The 15,178-nt window shown below is 41.1% G+C and overlaps 2 protein-coding genes across 2 annotated transcripts in view; one reads left to right on the top strand and one right to left on the bottom strand.

Moving 5' to 3' along the window:
* Nucleotides 1-2,204: 2,204 nt before the first annotated feature.
* Nucleotides 2,205-13,624, bottom strand: LOC124556061 (DNA-directed RNA polymerase II subunit RPB1-like). Its single transcript, XM_047130090.1, has 3 exons — nucleotides 12,225-13,624; nucleotides 3,123-3,202; nucleotides 2,205-2,401 (listed from the first exon to the last, which is right to left on the bottom strand). The coding sequence occupies exons 1-3, from the start codon at nucleotides 13,622-13,624 to the stop codon at nucleotides 2,205-2,207; spliced, it is 1,677 nt and encodes a 558-aa protein (XP_046986046.1).
* LOC124556060 (uncharacterized transmembrane protein DDB_G0289901-like) overlaps nucleotides 13,623-15,178 on the top strand; it is a 29,506-nt gene continuing 27,950 nt past the window's right edge. The window contains exon 1 of the mRNA XM_047130089.1: nucleotides 13,623-14,593. Within this exon, the coding sequence (XP_046986045.1) occupies nucleotides 13,623-14,593 (971 nt within the window). The remainder of the gene's footprint in view (nucleotides 14,594-15,178) is intronic.

Raw genomic sequence — 15,178 nt, 5'->3', positions numbered from 1 at the left:
AGAATGGACAGTGTCTTGAAAGGAGGATATAAGATGAACATCAACAAAAGCAAAGCGAGGATAATGGAATGTAGTCGAATTAAATTGGGTGATGCTGAAAGAATTAGATTAGGAAATGTGGTGCTTAAAGTACTAAATGAGTTTTGCTATTTGGGGAGCAAAATAACTGATGATGGCCGAAGTAGAGAGGATATAAAATGCAGACTGACAATGGATGGCAAGGAAAGTGTTTCTGAAGAAGAGAAATTTGTTAACATCGAGTATAGATTTAAGTGTCAGGAAGTCGTTTCTGAAAGTATTTGTATGGAGTGTGGCCATGTATGGAACAGAAACGTGGACGATACATAGTTAGGACAAGAAGAGAATAGAAGCTTTCGAAATGTGATGCTACAGAAGAATGCCGAAGATTAGATGGATTTATCACATAACTAATGAGGAGGTATTGAATAGAATTAGGGAGAAGAGAAATTTGTGGCACACCTCGACTAGAAGAAGGGATCAGTTGGTAGGACATGTTCTGAGGCATCAAGGGATCACCAATTTAGCATTGGAGGATAGCGTGGAGGGTAAAAATCATAGAGGTAGACCAAGAGGTGAATACACTAAGCAGATTTGGAAGGATGTAGGTTGCAGTAGGTACTGGGAGATGAAGAAGTTTGCACAGGATAGAGTAGCATGGAGAGCTGCGTCAAACCAGTCTCTGGACTGAAGACCAGAACAACAACAACATCTTTCCTTCCCACTTTTCCCCATCTTGCCTCGCTTCTTTCTGCACTAACTTCACATCTCTTCTGAGGCCATTATGACTTTTGCAAAGCTGGAATTAATTTAGGGAGCTGTCTTTCAAAGAATCTATTTACAAGTAAAATGTTTTTGAAACTTCCTGGCAGATTAAAACTGTGTGCCCTACCGAGACTCGAACTCGGGCACACAGTTTTAATCTGCCAGGAAGTTTCATATCAGCGCACACTCCGCTGTAGAGTGAAAATCTCATTCTAAAATGTTTTTGGTGGAAGTTGATTCAACAGGGCCACCTTTGTTCACCAATACCTCTGCCAGATCAGTAATGAACTCAAGAAGATGTTTATTGGTAGGGTTTGACTTTTTAAATTAAAGTATAAATTTATGACCATTATCATGCAAAGATGGCAAAAAAATTATTTCTTCCTTTTGTTTCCTCTCAAAACTGCAGTGCCCAATTAGCTGGTCACTGCGGTAGACTCCTGCCTTGTTTTTATTGTAATCCAAAATACAATCAGGTTTCATTTTCTCTATAATTCCAAACTTTGTTCTGACATTGACATTAGATATGCTGTCATTTTGTTTTGTTGTCAAAATAAACATATCCCTAGTGTATCTCCATTTGACAAATAGCAAATGGTCTCATATGCGTAATGAAACAACTTTTTCTCCAGTCTTTGGGCTAACAGATCTTTAGCTAGTCCTTTTTTTATTTTCGATTACTGTACCCACTGTGCCTTAGTTTCTTTCCATAACTGATCGAGTAGATTAGGGCTAATGTAAAAATGATCATTTGCATAGAGTATGGCCTTTCCATAGAAACTTTCACACAGTCTGTTTACTACATGAAAAATGCTGTTATTGGCATTTGCCTGACTACCAGGATATATTTCATATTTCAAAATATATCCACTTTCACATGACATTAAAAGTTTATGCCATATTTGTTAGGCTTATTTTTCATGTAGACCTTGAAACTAAGTCTGCCATGAAATGGGCCAATTATTTCATCTATAGCAAAATTTTCATCTGGTTTGTACATTCTTTCACATTTGCCGTTAATATATCAAAGGTCAGTCTTACCCTGTGAATAGCATTGTGTGGTTCTCGATTTTTAAAAATTAAAGTTCCATTATCTATGAGACATAAAATTCACAGAATTGGCTGAAAACAATCTCTTGATAAATACTTTCCTACAAAGGAAGTCTGCAGAACAGAATTTGTAGAAGAATGGTTGGTCAATTTCCATTTTCTAACAAGGCACACATGTAAAACCACACCAAAAACTTATATTGAGTGTCACAGTACTCCACTTATGCAAACTGAGAGCTGCTTCAGGTTGCCTGTAGCATTTAGGTTTTCAGTAATTGTTCTAGCATACCTGTTTGTCTCTCGTTTTTGCAACTTCAACAGTTCATCCGAAAAGTAGGTTAACAAACAAACGTAGAAGAGTTCTGGTCAATCTAAATTTGAATTCCATGCGATTCTCTAAGAACTAGAAGCTGTGAAGCAGTAATGCCATCATCTGCCCACTGACCATCTGAAAGAAGCAGACTGACGGGTTCAGAGAGAGGTGTGTCTGATATATTATCAGCAGCAGCAGTTTTATCTTGAGGTCTCCCTGACACTTCATCATTAGAAATACCTTCTTCTTCTTCTTCTACAGCATAAATCATACAAATTAGCTTTCAGGTGTACAATACACTTATTGAAAAAATGCGACAAATCAATAGCTTACCATCACTGCTTTCGAAACAAGAAATTTGTTCATCAAGCTCTGAGTCACTATCATTCAACAAAAACTCTCTCACATCATTAAATAAGACCATCTTGAAGACAAATACAAAGTGTGAAACCGACAACATAGACAACAATCAAGACCCTGTACTCTGTGTGTGACCTAGTGAGGTGTTCCACTTGGTAACAAGATGAATCGGAATGCTCCAAAGTACGTAACATTCCTTTCCCACCAGTACGAGTGACAGGAGCTGCCAACTGTATTTTTTCCATGGTATTACAAGCATCATAGACTATCCTTATACAGACAAGAGACATAAAACAAATGGGATACATTTACAAATGTAAGAAACGGGCCGTGTGGGTCCTGCGTTGCTCATCTTTTTGGAGTAAATCTGTGGAACATAGGAGCTATGTCGCTCACCTCTAAAATGTTAATCTCCTCTGTCATTAGCCACATTTCTCTAGTCACAAAAAGCAGTGAAATGCAGTGAACATAACACTAGGACCAAAAACAATCTCTACAAAGAAGTCAAAAAGTTTTATCATTAGCACAGAAAGGAACCATATACATGTGTGCAATGTGTACAATTATACTTACAAAGCAGGACAATATGTATGCTGATTTTAATTTGACAACTCACTTGAAAATCTTCCTTTAGGAAGAATATTTAAGCCACCTTTCATGCTAAAGTCTGTCGGTTTGTCTAGGTTGTTTGTTATTCTGTTGAATAGATTTGCCCTTAATGAATCAAAATGTTAACATTTAACACCAGAATCTCTTTTGTCATATAGCAAGCATCTGCAAAAATTATGAACAATGTTTTGTTGTAAATTCATCAGGCTCCAACCCCACATTCAATTTATAGGGTAACCCAAAAGTCCGTCAACATTTGCAAATTCATTAATTCATAGAATAATCTAGGTAGAGAGGCAGAAATTGACACAAATGCCTGAAATTATGTGGGTTTCATTGGAACCAAAAAAGATTGCAAAAACTGGATAACAGATAGTGCTGGACAACAACGCATCAGTGATTCTGCAAGAGAATTGTGTATAATATGAGCTTCAGTTGGAGAGGAAGTCAGAACACCCTAGCCTGGATGATAAAACACCTGCTGGAAGGCACAACTTTTATGCAGGATGGTGCTCCACCCAATATTGCTACACATGTGAAAGACCTCTTGCACACATCATTTGGTGAGGATTGCGTGCTGAGCCGCTACATCCATCATGCTTAGCTACCAAGTTCCTGAGACCTCAATCAGTGTAATTACTAGTTGTGGGGTTACCTGAGATCACAAGTCTACTGCAAACATACAACTTCATTAGGGATGCTAAAAGGCAATATCCAACTGAAATCTCTCACTATACCTACCGATATGCTGTACAGTGCTATTCACAACATTGTCCCTTGACTTCAGTACTGTTGATGACCGACAGCCAACATGGTGAACATTTGTTATAAAGAACATCATCTTTGCTAAACATGAATAATTACTCATGGCTCTGAGCACTATGGGACTTAACATCTGAGGTCACGCAAGTCTGTGTCTAGGAAAATAAAATATTTACAGAGAAAAGTATTTGAAAAAGAAATTATTGAAACTAAAGTGATCACTGGTTTTCCTGAATCTTATGTAGACAAAGCACATCAGACTAATTTTGAAAAATAAATGTGCACCAGACCAATGTCCTGCAAGGGCTATAAAGTACAGAATGAATCGTTCAATATACATACATACATCCCCCTGCATATAAAGGCTGTCAGGTATATTGGATTACGCAGGATTATTCCGAATTTCCAGTTTCCAGTCCAACTCTTGATTAAACCTTGTCAGGAAAGGAAAAAATCACAGTCACACAAAAATGAACAATAATCCATATATTATGGTCTCCACTTTAAATTGTTCAGCATAGGATTAAAACTGAGATGCAATCTTTTAAAAGTTACCGGAACTTAAAATTATGCTTTTAGGTTTAGTCGGAGAGCTACGTTTGCAAAATTGACTCAACAGCCAACATTTTTGAGTAGCAAGTCAGAAAATGATCATAATAGTTCTTAGTGATTCTCTGCAAAAACAACTAAGTAGTGTTGTGTAGTTTCCTATGTGAACCATTTTTACAAATACGTATTCGACATTAGACAGCAAAATAAAAGAAGTGTCAGTGCTGAAAAAGAAACAAAAATTGAAAACTAAGTTCCCTAGTGCAGGGTGAAAAGTTTACTCATGGTTTTGAAAAGGTAAAGATTATCGTAATGTTCACTGTACTGTGTGCTCCTCATATTTCTGTGTTTCTCATGGAGGGGAAAATGACGTAAAAAACATGCAAACACTGCAACACACAGAATTTCTATTCAACAGTCAGCCTTGAAAATGCAAATGAAGGTAAGTTCTCTTTTTACCTCCCATGGTAACCAGAAACCCAGAAAAAGAAAAAGTAATAGCTGCAGAAGCATCCTTTGTGTTGCACTCAATTTCTGGGGCTGTTGCGACAGTTTTCTCCCACATTTGTTTCTAAACTGAAAAATATCTGAAAAAATATAAAAGTGGAAACAGAAGCAATGAAAATGCTTTTGACAGTACTGGATCCATATTCAATAGAGCAAACAATTAAGCAGTTGGACAATTCTGTTTATTATTCTGTTTCTTTGGATGCATCCAACAAATAACACAGTAAAATCTTTGCACTTGTGGTATGTTACTTTTCTTGTGAAGCACATGCCTGTATGTCTGACTCAGTTGCAGCAGAAATAAAAAGTGAGCTTACCAAAGCATCTTAACCACTGAAGAATGCCAGCAATTTTTTTGCTGATAATGCAGCCGCTAATTTTGGAAAGAATAAAAGTATATAAGTCAAGCTATGCAAAGTAAATCCAAGCTCAACTGCAGAGGTATGTAACTGTCCTCCCTTGAATAACATCAAAAACCAAGCAGCAATTACTTATTAAGTACTTATTAAGATATATAATGGATTCCACTAATCTACTAAAGGATTTGGTGAACTAAAGGACTTTTTTGCTTGGATGGACATTGAATGGTAGGAGATTTTAAACCACATAGCATAGCTGGCTCTCTCGCTCTGGCCTTACAGTGAATAATGATAAACGTTAAATCAATCAAATCTTACTTCCTCTCAGAAGAGTACATACTAATGATACTCAGAGATTTCCTTGAAGATGAATTATTTTTGCCATGCAGGGTGACGTCACCGACAGCTGCTGATATTACGACAGGCACACACTGTGTCATTTTCAAGGCAAAACTGCAGCAAGTAAGTGCTGTGCAAAGGAATTTAAAATCCCAGTTCTCAGTGCAAATCTGGGGAGACAGGCTCTCTCTGTCACTCTCTCTCTCTCTCTCTCTCTCTCTCTCTCTCTCTCTCTGTGCGTGTGTGTGTGTGTGTGTGTGTGTGTGTGTGTGTGAAAACTAGCATCATCACAAACCAGAGATGACTCACGCCCAATAACAAACAGATGTGGTAACATAAACTCTGTCCCTCTGCTTTTTGACAAGGGAGAGTGGAGGACTTCATGCAGAATTTAAACAAAACCACCATCTCTAATTAAAAAGTTATTTGCCAATTTAATTTCAACAGCTTCCTTAATAACAATATCCCAGTAGATGGATGTGCATGTCAGAATCCCCATTTTGTTATATTCCATGGGATAGCCAGTGCCAAGATAAGGTTCTGCAATGACAGATTTCCTCAGCAGTTGTAAGCAGGTGCGATGTTTATGCTCAGTACACCAGTCCTGCACAGATATGAGGCATGTCAAACATTATTTGTCACATTTCGGGGAAATATGTGAAGTATGTTTTTCAACCACCATCTAAGATCAGCGTCCCTTTTGATTCCAAAAGGATGATTTCAGTTTGCATAAGGCAGGTGTCTACCATATTCCTTGCAGTTGTGGCATGTCATACATTAGCCACATTATCAGGACTGTGGAGGACCGGTGCACTGAGCATAAGCAGCACACATGTGTACAACAGCCGAGGAAATCTGTCATTGTAGAATCTTGTCTTGGCACATCTTGTCTTGGCACTGGCCATCCCCTGGCATATAATGACATGGAGATTCTTGCTTGCATGTACAACTATTGGGATATTTTTATTAAGGAAACTGTTGAAATTAAATTGGCAAATAATCTTATAAATAGTGATGGTAGTTTTGTTTGAATTCTGCATGAAATCCTCCTCTCTCCTTTATCAAAAAACAGAGAGACAGAGTTTATGCTACCTCATCTGTTCATAATTAATTTTACTATCGATAACTTCTGACGTCAGTCATCTTCTTGTATGTCCATCCTTGTGGGTGGAGGTCTGGAGAACTACGGCCATTCGCTATTGTAAGAAAATGAAACACATACAGCTGTCCATAAGGTGCCATTTATTGTGTAGCTACCAGTTTCGGCACTTCAATGTGCCATCTTCAGGCCTTAGTCGATGCTGAAGGGGTTATCATGATCCATATATACGATGCATCAGTGGCCAATGTAACTGGTTTATGCAGACTACCTACAACTGTAATGTCACCTCTCCAACCATCAACTGTATAAACCCTTCAGCATCAACTAAGGCCTGAAGATGGTGCATTGAAATGCCAAAACTGGCAGCTACACAACAAATGACATCCTAAGGACGGCTGCAAGTGTTTCATTTTCTTACAATCTGACATCTTTGGTTTGTGATGCCACTAGTGTTTACAGTGTGTGTGAGTGTTATCTTTCCAGAGTTTCTCTGAGAACAGAGGTTTTAAATTCCCTTACATAGCACTTACTTGCTGAAGTTTTGCCTTGAAAATGGTAGGGTGTGCTCCTGTTGAAATATCATCAGTTGTCGTTGATGTCACAAGGCTGCATTTTCATAAGTTATTTGAACATTGTATACACCAGGAGAAACTCAGGCCTCACATTATTTTTGGCATATCAGTGCTTTACAATGAACATTGATGGTTATTTTGCACCATTAAATGCAAAGCTTCAATCTGATGACGCACTTATGACAGACAAATCTGACTATGACCCACTTTGTAACTTCTCTGAAACAAAGAAAGGAAGATCATTTTGGCTCTGTCACACCCTCAGTCATCTTGAAGTCTGCAAATGATGATCATGTCAAAACATTCAAAAGAGAAGTGGCTGATTACTTGCAGCATAGTACTCACTGTCTTGTCAAATGATTTAACTTTGAAGAGAGTGTTTACAAAGGTTTCAAACCATTTTCATTAACAGGGACACAGTGTTCACTTTCAGAAGTCAGAGAAGCGATTTCTCGATCTGAACCTCATATAGACGAGGATTTGATGTTCTAATGACATGTGCAATTAAACACCTTTCTCAAAGAAGAAGGGGAGAACTTTCCTGAGCTGAAGTCTGGGAAGTGGATGAAATTCTTTCATCATTATAAAAACTGTGAAAACCTGTATGAAGCTGTCTGTTTTGTATTTTCTGTACTTCATTTCAATGCTGCTCCAGAAAGAATTTTCAGCCTCTTGATGAACACTTGGCAAGCTGAGAGAAACTGTTTGTCAATGGCTACATTAGAAGCTGAATTAATGGTGAAGATGACTTACTCATTTGTTTACCTACAGTGAGGCATTTTATTGATGGGGAAGAAGGGAAAATCTTACTAAGGAGGTTGAAAAGCAAGCAGAATTATCAATAAGAGAAAGTGCAGTGCATTCTTACACTGTATTCTGATTTGTATGCCTATGTGTGTTTTATCTAGACCTCATTAAAAAAATCCTGATTATATTCAGAAAAAACTTCAGAACCCTGCTGCATACATTCATGCTCTATGATAAGTCTGGTGGTATATTTTTAACTATTTGATATGGTTTGCTTTAAGAATCAGCCATAAAAGTTTGACAATGTGTTCAGAAGTCTATGTTCTGTGCAGAAATATGTTGTGGTAGATTCATCAAAATATGAAAAAATGGGAAAGGAAAATGTTAACTTTTAATACTTGACAATTTTCTTCCAGTTTGGGCAAAGCACTCTGTCTTCTGGAATTCTTGGCCATGACATAAAAATCTTGTAGCACTTACAGCCACAATTTAAATTCACACTGTGCAAAAAGTACAGTCACTTCAGATTGCATTTAGTACAACAAATGTACTTCAGCTGTGGCATTTTGCAGATCGCTGGCAGAGAAAATTATTACTGACAAATCACAAAAATGTTCTGTACATTCTTTTTTACATTGCAGTCACTAGTAAACTTTCAGGTTTTCTATTGTAAGTTTAAAAATTCTAATTTTTATGTGGAACATTTGTCAAAATATACGGCTATTAGGACAGTGTAACTCTAACTCTGGCCTAGTTGAGGTCACTCCACAATATATAATACTGTCACATGTTGGCCTAATTGCATGATAATGATGCACAAAATGTACATGTTTGGAATAGTGTCTCAAAATATTTTACAGTTTTTCTTTCAATAGGTTCAAGGCATGAATATTGAGATTTTACACCTCTAGTACTTATTGTGTGCATTTCCTACATATTTAGAAAGAATACTATGCATAAAATAATAACTGATCTAGTACTCTGCCTTGCAAACCACTGAAACAAATGACAAGAAAGTTTATCATCTACAGGTCACATTCATACTTTATGATTTATTCATATTTATTTTGAATTATCATCTTCTAGTTATTTGTGTTTTAATTAGTGTAGCCTTTTTTAACTTTATTACAATGAAAAGATTTTAGGTTATGTTAGAATTCAAAAAGATCCTAATGAGGTAGGTCTTGTTGGTATTCCTCAACATTATTGTGATGCAATTATATCTGCTGTGGCATTTTACAGATTCCAGTTATGTCAAATTATTTGCTTTATTATTTTTCTCCTGTTTTGCTTTAATAACTTCTTTAGCTATCTGGGTAATTTTTCCTTATTTAACTTACATATGTTTTTTTCTATGGATAGTTATTTTTTATGTCATGCAAGATTAAGCGTGTATGTTGTAAGAACTGAAAATTTTTCAGTGCAAATCAGGATATTATTTAACAGAAATAATTTTATTCAATTTTTTGTCTGAGTATATGCACATTATAGTTTAATTGTAATGGAGGTGGGTTATGAAATATTAGGTTAAATTTATTAAAGTGGATTTGGTTTATTGTTCCTCTTGTTTCACAGTTTATCAAAATTTTAGTATTTATTTACTTTCTCAACTTAGGTAGATTTACAATAAATTTACAGTTAATGTATCACAATTATTGTTGTGTTAATTGTTTCCTAAGGTACCTAGTTTCTTAAGGAAAAAATATTTTTAAACTTAATTGGCTTTATCCAGGTGTTAGACTTAAATTTTTGTAATAATATTGAAATTAGTATATTTTGTTTGTAGTATTTGTCATTGTTAATTTGTTAAAGGAAATGGCAAATTTGATTTCTGCATGTTTATCAGAAACATGTGATCTTGAGAATATTTTGATGTCTGGCCTGCTCACAGAGAAAATTTTAAAGAGCTATAGTGTTTTCAATGTGCAAAGGCAGCATAATCAGTAATCTCTTAATTAGTGGTTGAAATAAAAGGCTTGACCCTGATTAATTTTGTAATTTAACTGTTAACTCAAAAGTTTAATTTTTTCTTTAGGACAAGAAGATCCTATAGAGATTGACATTTTTACTTTTTATGTAGTTTTTAGTTGGTCTTTCCATATTTGATGATAATGTTTTGTTTGGGTGACATGAAGGATAATTTACCATGACCCATAATTTATGATCACAATATTTAGTTACCTTAGGGACACCAGTGTAATTGTTTTTGAGAGCTCATATCAGCAAAGCAGACTGCAAACTCAGTGTTGGATTGAAAACAACTTTCAGTGCAGGAATGTCTGTTTGACATTTAAAATCTTACATGATCTGAGTCCAGAGCAGCAGGAGCAAGGCATAAATGTTGACATGTTATGTATAAAATAATTACCAATCTAGTGCTTTGCCTTGCAAAACACTGTAACATAATGACAAAAAAAGTGTAGCTTCACTGATGAGAGAATTCAAGGTACAAACACACAGCTGTAAGTAAATACCTGGGCAACACAAAGTTTCCCTGCAACTAAATGAAATAAATTAATAAATAAAAATTTTAACAAGGTTTCAACATGAGGTCAGACTTTTCCGTTAGTTCACTCTGAAGAAGAGTATATTAAAATACGTCATGATAGCACAAATTACCACAGAAAAATGAATGCAAACATAAAATCACAAGCAACATGAGAGGATAAGTGGAGGTGAAAAGATTGAACAAAAATATCTTGACCTCTGGTAATAAAATCATTGTTGGATGCCACACATGAACAAACACAAACTGACAAGTAATCAAGTGCATACAACTATGATTGATAAATGAAACATCAACATTATTGATGGAAAATATTTAATTAAAACTACTGATTATCAGACAACTCGTAACAATATGCAGGAAAATTCTTTTATAATGAAGTTTAGTAAATATCATGACACTTAAGATTTTCTTAAAAAAATAATGCAAAGAATATATGTATGAAACAAAATCATTATACAGGCTGGTCAAAAAGAGTCTGAAAAACTTGTAAATGTTGCAGTGTAGGTTGTGCTGGGAAATAATAATTAAGAAAAACTGTGCCATTTCTGAGTTAAATAGCACTGAAGTTAGCCAATCAGGCCATTACAAATGCAGTGCAGCCTGCCACAGATGGTGTCACCAAATGTGTTCTTTGTTTGGTTTCCTAAAAGTGAACAAGAGAGTGAAACAAAAATTGGACATGGAACGGTAGTCTCATAAGCAATCATCCGCACTATGAGGACAACTGATACAATTGTAACTGGAGAGCCACTTGAATTTATGCATGCAACAGCCTGATTCCCAAACTTCAATGCTAATTGACTCAGACACAGTGCAAGGTATAGAACTTTTACTTTAACAATTACTTCTCAGAACAACCTACCTTGTAACAACCTTACCAGCTTTTCATACTGATTCTGACCACCCTGTGTGTGCATGAATGAAAACACACAAAAACAAAAGTGAATTTGGTAATCAATTAAATCCAGAAAGTTCTGCAACAAACTATTTCAATTAATTAATCTTATTTGGATCAAACTTCTAATCGACCATGTAACACACTGGTTTTCTCCATCCTACACCATTTACAAGTACAATGATTAATCATCTGTGAGATCGTTCATAACAAGCACCAAATCTTATACTTCCATGGACAATTCAGAACAGAAAATACTAATTAATAATTTACAGCCTTCACATCTGAAGATAGTTACCCATATATCTGTCAGAATCACAGCACCAAGAAGGGCAAATGCAACTGAAATGAATTTAATGTCACATATTACGTGCATGCCAATACAAACAATTAGATTTAAATAAAGAGCTGTACACGATGTGGCTTTGTGGACTCAGTATGAGCTGAAGCACTCATCCTGGCTACTTACAGCATCCAAATGCTGTGGCATGAAGTCAAAGTGTGGCTGGTTACATTTCTTGGGAATCTTCCCACATGCTGTTTGTATGCTGGTCAACAAAGCATCAGTACTGGTCACTGCAGAAAAGAAAAAGAAGGAGAACAAGAAAGAGTAAAAGAAGGCAGAGGAGGAGCAGCAGAAGGTAGTACATTATGCAATTCAACAATCTGTGGGCAATGTTCATCCACTCAGCACGGGTGACACTGTTGGTGTGCTTGGCGCTGGCAACACTGTTGACACACCTGGCACGGACAACAGAGCTGACGCACCTGGCACGGGCGACAGTGTTGGTGCACTTGGCCCGAGTGACAGTGCTGTCACGCTCGGCGCGAGTGACAGTGCAGGTGCTCTCTGCGTGGGCAACTGTGCTGGCGGGCTCAGAGCGGATGACAGTGTCGGTGCGCTTAGTGCGAGCGACAGTTTTGGTGCGCTTGGTGCGGACAACAGTGTCGGCACGCTTAGCACGGCCGACAGCATTGATATGCCTACTGCGGGCGATTGCGTTGACCCACTCTGCACAGGCGACAGCACTGTCACGCTCGGCACATGCGACAGCGTCGGTATGGGTGACAGTATTGGCATGGGTGACACCATTGTCACACTTGGCATGCTCGGTGCAGGCAACAGTGTTAGCGGACAATGCAGGTGACTTCATTGGCGCACACGGCAGGGTAGACAGTCCCAGTGTGGGTGACAGTGCTGGTGCACTCAGCACGGGTGACAGTGATGGCATGCTCGGTGAATGTGACAGCATTGACACACTCATCACGGGCGACAGTCTTGGCATGCTCAGTGCAGGTGACAGTGTCGGGGCGCTCACCATGGGTGACAGTGTCGGTGCACTTAAAGTGGATGACTGAGGTGATGCACTCACTGAGGGCGACAATGGCAGGGCCCTCAGCGTGGGCGACAATGACGGTGCGCTCAGCACGAGCGGAAGTGATGGTGCAGGCGACAGCCTTGGCATTGGAGACACATGGGTGACAGTATTGGCATAGGTGACACCATTGTCACACTTGGCGTACTCGGTGCAGGCAACAGTGCTAGCGGACAATGCAGGTGACTTCATTGGCGCACACGGCAGGGGAGACAGTCCCAGTGCGGGTGACAGTGCTGGTGCACTCAGCACGGGTGACAGTGATGGCATGCTCGGTGAATGTGACAGCATTGACACACTCATCACGGGCGACAGTCTTGGCATGCTCAGTGCACGTGACAGGGTCGGTGCGCTCACCATGGGTGACAGTGTTGGTGCACTTAAAGTGGATGACTGAGGTGATGCATTCACTGAGGGCGACAGTGGCAGGGCCCTCAGTGTGGGCGACAATGACGGTGCGCTCAGCACGAGCGGAAGTGAGGGTGCAGGCGACAGCCTTGGCACTGGAGACAGTGACGGCCCTGGAGACAGCGATGGCTCTGAAGACAGTGACGGCACTGGAGACAGCGATGGCTCCGGAGACAGCGATGGCTCTGGAGACAGCGACGGCACTGGAGACAGCGACGGCTCTGGAGACAGCGATGGCTCTGTAGACAGCGACGGCACTGGAGACAGCGACGGCTCTGGAGACATCGATGGCTCTGTAGTCAGCGATGGCACTGGAGACAGCGTTGGCGTGCTCAGTGTGGGTGACTCTGTTGGCGTGCTCGGTGTGGACAACTCTATTGGCATGCTCGGTGCGGGCAACTCCATCGGCACGCTCGGCGCTGGCGACTCTGTTGGCATGGTCGGCACAGGCAACTCTGTTGGCATGCTCGGCACGGGCGACTCCGTTTGCATGCTCAGTGGGGGCAACTCAGTAGGCATGCTTGGAGCGGGCGACTGTGCTGGCGAGTGCAGTGCAAGTGACTGCGGTGGAGCACTTGGCACGGGTGACTCCGTTGGCACGCTCAGCAGGGGCAACTCAGTAGACATGCTTGGAGTGGGTGACTGTGCTGGCGAGTGTGGTGCAAGCGACTGTGGTGGAGCACTTGGCATGGGTGACTCCGTTGACATGCTCAGTGGGGGCAACTCAGTAGGCATGCTTGGACCGGGCGACTGTGCTGGCGAGTGCGGTGCAAGTGACTGTGGTGGAGCACTTGACATGGGTGACTCCGTTGGCATGCTCAGCGGGGGCAACTCAGTAGGCATGCTTGGAGCCGGCGACTGTGCTGGCGAGTGCGGTGCAAGCGACTGCGGTAGAGCACTTGCCACGGGTGACTGCATTGGCGTGGGTGACTGCATTGGCACACTCGGCACAGATGACATATTTAGCACACAGTTTTGGTGCACTGGGCCCAGTAGACAAGTTGTAGCATGCAGCACAGGTGACAGTGTTGGTATGCACTGCACGGGCGACAGTACTCGCGCATGCAACACTGTTGCTGCCCTCTATGTGGGTGGGCGACAGTGCTGGCACTCTCCGCAGGGGCGGGCGACACTGATGGCACACTCGGCGAGGGCAGGCGACGACACTGCTGGCACACTCGGCGAGGGCAGGCGACACTGCGGGCACAGTCAGCGAGGACAGGTAACACTGCTGGTACACTCGGCGAGGGCAGGCGACGACACTGCTGGCACACTCAGCGAGGGCAGGCGACGACACTGCTGGCACACTCGGCAAGGGGAAGGGGACACTGCTAGCACAGTCAGCGAGGACAGGTAACACTGCTGGTACACTCGGCGAGGGCAGGCGACGACACTGCTGGCACACTCGGCGAGGGCAGGCGACGACACTGCTGGCACACACGGCGAGGGCAGGTGACACTGCTGGCACAGTCAGCGAGGACAGGTAACACTGCTGGTACACTCGGCGAGGGCAGGCGACGACACTGCTGGCACACTCAGCGAGGGCAGGCGACGACACTGCTGGCACACTCGGTGAGGGCAGGCGACACTGATGGCATAGTCAGCGAGGACAGGTAACACTGCTGGTACACTCGGCAAGGGCAGGCGACGACACTGCTGGCACACTCAGCGAGGGCGGGCGACAACACTGCTGGCACACTCGGTGAGGGCAGGCGACACTGCTGGCACAGTCAGTGAGGACAGGTAACACTGCTGGTACACTCGGCGAGGGCAGGCGACGACACTGCTGGCACACTCAGCGAGGGCAGGCGACAACACTGCTGGCACACTCTGAGAGGGCAGGCGACACTGCTGGCACAGTCAGCGAGGACAGGTAACACTGCTGGTACACTCGGCGAGGGCAGGCGACGACACTACTGGCACACTCAGCGAGGGCAG

Source organism: Schistocerca americana, chromosome X, assembly GCF_021461395.2.
Source record: "Schistocerca americana isolate TAMUIC-IGC-003095 chromosome X, iqSchAmer2.1, whole genome shotgun sequence".
NCBI lineage: Eukaryota > Metazoa > Arthropoda > Insecta > Orthoptera > Acrididae > Schistocerca > Schistocerca americana.
The sequence above is the reverse complement of the archived record's forward strand: the minus strand, read 5'-3'. Positions and strand labels throughout refer to the sequence as shown.